General features: G+C 32.8%; 1 protein-coding gene across 1 annotated transcript; it reads left to right on the forward strand.

Annotated features, from left to right (window-relative positions):
* The first annotated feature begins 2,383 nt into the window (after positions 1-2,383).
* Positions 2,384-4,242, forward strand: LOC18107720 (protein ALP1-like). The gene has a single exon (XM_006371966.3). The coding sequence runs from the start codon at positions 2,505-2,507 to the stop codon at positions 4,074-4,076; it is 1,572 nt and encodes a 523-aa protein (XP_006372028.1). The 5' UTR covers positions 2,384-2,504; the 3' UTR covers positions 4,077-4,242.
* The last annotated feature ends 3,818 nt before the right edge of the window (positions 4,243-8,060 follow it).

Consider the following 8,060-nt stretch of genomic DNA (forward strand, 5'->3'; position numbering starts at 1 on the left):
AGTTTTACATATCATTAAATTTGTTCATATTATTTTATGATTGATGCATTGTTATTATTTCATTTCACAATGATATTAAATGTGAAAACATTCACTTTTTAAATGTAATTAATCAAATTAATGGTTTGAATAAATTTAATGAATTTATAAGAGTTTATTGATTGATTCATGATTTTATAATTTTAGATGGTGCACTAGGTTCACCTTGTAGAAATTGGTATTATATTCTAAATTACTTAGAAATGTAGAAGAATTATTTGTTTATATTTATATTGTTATGGTTTAAGAGAATTTAATTTAAAAAAGTTACTGGTTAAAATATGATAGTTTAAATGGAAACTACAACGAAATATAATAGTAAAAAACACAACATAATAACAATGTTAAATAAATATAAATAAAAAAAAATATGGTATACGATAAATATTATATTTATGAAAATCACCCTTAGCATCTTATATTGTATTGTAATTTACATTTTGCCTCAATTGTTTTGAAAATTATAGAAAACATTATTGGTCAACAAAAAAAATCCAAATCAATCAAAATGATCAATATAAACCCACATAACTTATATTAGAAAAATCAAAAGCCTAATCCTTTTCTCTCATTACCTTATGACTTATTCTCTCTTAGTTTGGAACAAAAAAAAAAAACTCTTATTTGTTGAAAGGAAGCTAAGATTTGTTTGTTTAAGAGAAAGAGAGGTCATGAGAGAGAGCGACTGGTGATGTGAAATTGTAGGTGGTTGAAGTTGTTGTCATGGTTGTTTTTGGAGAAGAAGGTTACAATGGCGGCTAATAATATAGATTTATAGGTGGTTGAGTTTCTGTTGTGGTTGTTTGTGGACAAAGAGGCTGTAGTGGTGGCTAGAATGGTGGTTAATTGAGGAGGAAAAAAAAAGAGAGTAGAAGGATGTTTTAGTCGTTCGGCTATGAGAAGTTTGGTTGTGAGATGGAAATTATGGTTGCGATTTAAAGGGTGATGGAAATGAGATTGATTATAGTGTAGTGTGGGGAAGAGAAAACTTGGAAAAATTAGGGAATTTTTTTGTGTGAAGTTATCTCTCATCTAGACAGTAGGCACGAGTCTTGTTGTGATAAGAAAGGATTGAGGTTGAGTATGGTGATGGTGATGGTGATGGGAAAAATTGAAAAGCAGGCTAGTGTTGTTTGATGAAGATGATGGCTATAGATTGAGGAAGAAGATCGGTTTCAAGTGGAAGAGAAGTTGTGTTTGCTTGATTGGAGAAGGAGATTACGGTGCATGTGGCGAATAACTAAAAGGAGACAATGTTGTTCTTGGTGTTTTTTATTTTCAATTTTGTTCATGAATAAGAGCTGAAAAAATTTCAGTGTTAGTGGTGGACTGAAAAGGGAGTAGTTGGTGAAGGAAGGCTCTTGTTCCTCCCTTGGTGGATTTTTATGGTTTGTTTTTTAGATTTCCTTTTGTTTGTAATATCTCTTGCTTTAGGATCTACAAAGATATTATGAATCAAGAAATCTTGAATTAGTGAATTATAAAACTAAAGAATACAAGAATTAGTGAATTCATCTGTATGATAATTTTATAATTTTAACATTATAAAAACTTTTTAGTTATTAATTGAAATATAACAGGAAACTTGTAAATAATTTGATTTTTTTTGTTGATTTTTTTAACACGCATGTAAAATGTTATCAAATTATAAACTATAGGATAAAAATTATGATTTTTAAAAGAATAGAAGCAAACTAAAAAAAAATAGCTAAACTATTGGAGGGTTAGAGTAATATTCCTTATTGTTTTTTTACTTTCATGGAAATAAAAAAAAGGAAGTTTATTAAGGTTGTTTTCATAATATAAAAGTTAAATAAATTATATTTATCAATTTTGGATAAATTATAGAACCTATATAAAATTAACAAAAACTTGTTAAAATAGAATTACTTTCAGAAATCAAAATAATAAAAGGAAAGAAAATGAAATTGGATAGAATGGAACTTCCAAGATATTTTAAAGTTGTTAAATGTTAAGCATATTTTGAAGAAAGAAGAAAGAGTGGTGTCAGTCTACACTACAGTACACTCATTGCTTAAGACTTAACACCCCTTTCGCTCTAGCTTCCCTCACACATCACATATGAAACTTCCACAAACCATCTTATTTCCCAACGTTTTGTTTTCTTATTCTTTAGAATCCAAGAAAATTCTAAATCAACCATCGCACACAAAAAACACGCCCTGTCATCATGCCCTGCCCTCCAACCGCGTAAAAACTCAATCAACAACATCAAATAACTCCAAAAGTCAAGTCACCGTCAAAAGCATCCCTACATCGCGTTCACACTCGCATACACGCTCACCGTCCACCCGCTGCTACGTATATAAATTATAATCCTTTGCACTAATTCAATATGAAATCAACACCGGAGTTTACTTTTCTCTCAGTGAAGCATTTTATCAAACACTTAAGTTTTTTCTTCTCGCATTCAAATCTCTCTGTACTGTACTGTACTACTTGTAATGGAAATCTCTCCTTTCCCATTTCTTAATCAAGAAGAGATTTCACATTTATGCAGTAGTCTTTTCCAGGATATGGATAACAACAGCTTGACTAGCAACGACAACATCAACGCTAATTTAAAGAGGCGAAGAAAGGATGGTGAAGATGATGAAGATAAGCTAGGAGGATTGAGGAAAGCCAAGAGTAATAATAATTCATTAATGAGCGATATACTCACTTCTCTTATTTTATTGGATGAGGAGGAAAAACAAGGACACCAACAGTGGGCTATCGAGTCTCAACACGATAAGGCGGCTTTCGATTGGAATCATAAGCGAAAACTTGAAGCAATGAATGACTATCACTCCCATCTTCAGACCCATTTTTCTGATTTAGACGAAATGGATAGTTCAGGAACTAAACGCCATGGCCGTTGTGCTTCGTTGACGGCTGCGGCTGTTGCCGTTGCCGTTACTGAAACTGCTCAAGCTTCAAGTGAGCAAAGTGGGTCCGGAGGAGGGTCAGGTCAGCAGCGGCGTTTATGGGTGAAGGACAGGTCAAAAGATTGGTGGGAGAAGTGTAGCCACCCGGATTTTCCGGAGGAGGAGTTTCGGAAAGCGTTTCGGATGAGCAAGGCCACGTTTGATATGATTTGCGTGGAGTTGGATTCTGTTGTGACCAAGAAAAACACAATGTTGCGCGATGCCATTCCGGTTCGCCAACGCGTTGCTGTTTGTATCTGGAGGCTTGCTACCGGTGAACCTTTGAGGCTTGTGTCAAAGCGGTTTGGATTGGGGATCTCTACTTGTCATAAGCTGGTTCTTGAAGTTTGTTCCGCCATAAGGAATGTTTTAATGCCTAAATTCCTTCAATGGCCCAATGAGGATAAATTGAAGATGATCAAGGGAGAGTTTGAATCAATGTCTGGGATACCCAATGTTGGTGGATCAATGTACACCACTCATGTGCCAATAATTGCTCCCAAAATTAATGTGGCAGCTTATTACAACAAGAGGCATACTGAGAGGAATCAGAAGACATCTTATTCAATGACAGTTCAGGGAGTTGTGAGCCCTAAAGGTGTGTTCACTGATGTTTGCATTGGTTACCCTGGTTCAATGCCTGATGATAGAGTGTTAGAGGAGTCTGCTTTGTTTAAGAGGGCTAATAGAGGGGCTTTGAAGAATGTTTGCATTGTTGGGAATTCTGGGCACCCTTTAATGGATTGGGTTCTGGTGCCTTACACGCACCAAAACTTGACTTGGACACAGCACGCTTTCAATGAGAAGATTGGGGAGATTCAAAGGGTTTCTAAAGAGGCATTTGCTAGACTGAAAGGGAGGTGGTCATGCTTGCAGAAGAGAACTGAAGTTAAGCTCCAGGACTTGCCAGTGGTCCTCGGGGCTTGTTGTGTGCTGCATAACATCTGTGAGATGAGAAATGAAGAGATGGGTCCAGAGCTGAAGTTTGATATTTTCGATGATGATATGATCCCTGAGAATAGTCTTAGATCTGCTGGTGCAATACAGGCCAGGGATCACATTGCTCACAATCTCTTGCATCATGGACTTGCTGGCACTTCCTTTCTTTAGCGACCTGAATTACATCATGGTTTCGCAAGTGCTTTTTTTTTTTTTTTTTGTCGTATTACGACTTTGCTTATCTTGTTGGTCTATTTTTTCGTTTTTTTGATGGGTTCGTGTAAAATATTTATCTGCCCGTCCTCAGTAAATAAATAAATGAATTGGTTTTATCATATGAACGTACGTCATCTGTGTACTTGCTTTTCCTACTTTGCTTTTTCTCGTTTGTTTATTTGTGCAAAGCCATCATCGCTTTTCTTTACGGAAATAAAACTCAATGGAAACAATGTTGTAAATTAAGTCATGTTTTTGCAAGAATGACTGATAAAGCTATTATCATTTAAAAAAAATAAAATAAAGCTAAATAAATTTTATCTTGCTCAGTCTTGAGTTTTTCTGGATTTTTTATACAAATTTCAGTTGATATTTTCTAAGTTTACTTTATCTATTCCTATCGTACTCTCCTCACAGGAGCACAATATCACGGCAACACTTTCTAAATAGTGTTTTGGGTGGTCTTTGATTAGTATAGAAAACCACAACATAATATTATAATTACTAAAAACTCTAACTGGTTTTTTAAATTTTAGACAAGCGGTTGATTGCATAAAGAGAATGTATTAACATCTCTAGTACGTCTTACTTAATATAAGCTGCATTGTTTTTTTTTCCTCTTTGTTTGCTACGATCTGATAATATTTCTATCAACCTACTATGATGGATTTGAGATGATAAACAAACCCTGATTTTCTAGATCAAGAACTTGATCTAAAACAGTGAAATATCCTCGATAATCATTAAGTTTATTTCAGGATAAACTTAGAATTTTGGTTATCGTGTCTTTTTAAATAATATTTTAGATAAAATTTCTTGCAGTTTTTTTATCTTTATATTATGAGTGAATGAGTTGTATTATTTATTATAATAGTCCCAATTTATGGAACAACACACAACAAGTAACTTGAAATTTCATGATTTTTTTTTAAATCCACCAAAATTTCTATCGAAATTTCAGCGGAGTTTTTCCTATACCAGGAGATCCCAAGTTATCCACGATACAAGATTTACACTTCCTATGTCATTTCACAACCTGATCCAATCATCATGGATCTTAACCAAACTCATCATCATCAATACAACATATTTTATTTAATAATATTACAAAATTCAATTTCACCAAAGAAAACAATGCATAATTCAATTGCTACATATTATCATTACATAAACTATATCATGCATAATAATATCATATAATAAAATTCAAGTGAAGGATCCAATTTCAATTATAAACATGCATGGTTAAAATAGGTATTTAGAATTACATTATTAGATTAAAACAATACATCTGAATTTACGGGTCAATACTACATTTTAAATTTAGGAGATAAGTGTCTTGAATTACAACATAATTACAAAGCAAAAGATAGATAAACTAATATCACTCCTGACGTGACCCTGATGGACCTGAAAATAACAAATAACATTTACATATAAATATAAAAAGGTAATAGCAACAATAACAATAACGATAGGTAATAATTTTCATGGCATTTCTTTTGACACATAAAATTTAAACATAAACTTCTTTACAATATGCATTTTCTATCTAATATCCTAATCAATTACTAAGAATAATTTCATCCTAGAAATCATAACATGACTAAAATGATTTTGAACGCCATCTTGTTATGGATCAATCCTCATTTAATACCTAGATATTCTTCTCTCGATATCATTAGTTTATCTCATTCTTTCGGAATAACTAATTAACACTTCTCCTCCTGTTCTCCAGAAGTTAATTACCGATACTAACAAATCTCATTAGTATCATTAGTCTCGCATTACCGGGTTAGACTAATCAATTCCATTCAAGTGTCGATATCAATACAATCGATTGATATCATTAACTATTCATAACCCATAATAGTTAATCAATTCTTATCCACATATGGTTTACTATCTAAGTTGTCGATGTTGAGAACTCTTGACATCATTAGCCTCCTTACCCGGAGTAGCTGATCACACCAGAAATGATTGTTGATACTAATGTGATCCATTGATATCATTAACTATTTCCGACCCAGAATAGTTAATCAATTTATCTTTCTCCTTTAACTAAGAGTAACCATGTTGATGTTAGTAATCTTTACTAACATCATTAGTCATCCAATTACCTGGGATCGACTAATTAATTTAAGGAATATCAGCACTAATGGAACCTCATTGATACCATTAGCTATCCAAACCCAGATAGCTAATCAATGTCATCTGAAATGTCGGTACCAAAGAAACCCCATTGATACCATTAATTATCCCAATTTTTGGGATAACTAATTAATGTCATCACAACATTCTATTCATACCAATCACATAGACATAAACTATCAAATTTAAATCATACATATAGATCACCAAGTTCAAATCACTTATATACCTAGCAAATTTAAAAATGGTAGAAAATAAAAAGCCTTAGGTGTTGGGCACCTACCTACTGTAAAAGCTTGACTAGTAGTCCCCAGCTATTGTCTGGGTCTTGTGGCTCCCCCTGCATTAACAAGCATACCACGTCATTACTCATGAGCATTTATTCTTTCTAAATCAATAATCTATACAATTATTTTTTAATCATTTCATTCGTTATTATCCCTATTTATTTAAATTTACATTTCATATTCCCATTAAATCTATTTCATTAAGTTCTTTAACAAAAATGCAAATCAACATTACAATTGGCGTCATTCCTCATTCGAACATTGTTTTGTGTTTCGTCCATAACTAACATTATATAGTTTGGTTTAAGGCGTGGCTTAATCTCTTGGAAACCTAAGACACATGGCTATAAGTCCACCGAGGGGAGAAGATCTCAGTTCTGCTTCTAAATCCCTCAAAACTACTCATTATCGAGAAGATGACCAACTATCCAGTAGGATCTGTCTTGACCCACTCTCGGTTATTAGCCCATAACTGGAGTTTTAAAACTCCAAATTAAGCAAGGTCAACTCCCTTGGATAACTAACATCCAAGACTATAATTTCTATGAAGACACCTAGTCACATTCCTTCATTTCCATACTCGAATTCACTTTGGAAGACCAAGAGATCAAAATGTCCAATTTCATCAACAATTCCGTAAACATACACACATCACCAATTTAACTTATCCTCATTCAAACCAATTCCTTGCCATGTTATATACATTATAATGATGTTAAAAACACCTTCTAAGAATTTTTTTTTTCCCAATTTCATTAACTAATCAATCAACACTCTTCTTAACCCTCTTTAACACCTCCATTGTTATTCCTTCATGCATTTCTCATCATTTTAATTCATGTAAACACACATCATTAAGTCAAATATTCAAATAAAACACCCTTCTTCTTCCTACATCAATGGTCGGCCACATACTTAATAAGTAAATTTTTTTCAAATACGAAAGTTACATGAAAAGGGGTATATTGTATAGAATAAATGGTAATGAGTGTGAAATTTTGGTGGAATGATGAAGAAATCATGGTATCATGGGGAGTAGTATGGTTGACCAAGGTGGTACTTAAGGAAATAAATTAATTTGATTTAAATGCTTATGAATTATATGTAATTCACGAGTTGTGTTATAGAAATAATGGTTAGAGAGGTTTGAATTACTTATTTTGAAGTATTGGAATTGTTGACATGTTTGTTGAAATGGGGCTTTTAGCTTAATTTAAAAAAATATGCAAATTAGGTCTTGAATGGAATAATTTATATGATGTAAGAGGTAATTAGTGAGGAATATAGATGGAATGAAAATGGAAACATAGAGCTAAGATAGGACATATAGCCGACCATAAGTGGGTCTTAGGGAATGTAATAAATTGATTGATGCGTTCTTATGAATTGTGATTTAATTGTATGTATTATTAATGAAGTAATGTTTGAGAGAGAAGTGGTTGTTATTATGCATGGGATTATATTTGTTAATGTATTTGTAAGTAAGGTAAAAATATTTTTT

This window comes from Populus trichocarpa, chromosome 18, assembly GCF_000002775.5.
Source record: "Populus trichocarpa isolate Nisqually-1 chromosome 18, P.trichocarpa_v4.1, whole genome shotgun sequence".
NCBI lineage: Eukaryota > Viridiplantae > Streptophyta > Magnoliopsida > Malpighiales > Salicaceae > Populus > Populus trichocarpa.

Coding starts and splice junctions, on each gene's coding strand:
- LOC18107720 (XM_006371966.3), top strand. CDS start 2,505: ATGGAAATCTCTCCTTTCCCATTTCTTAATCAAGAAGAGATTTCACAT.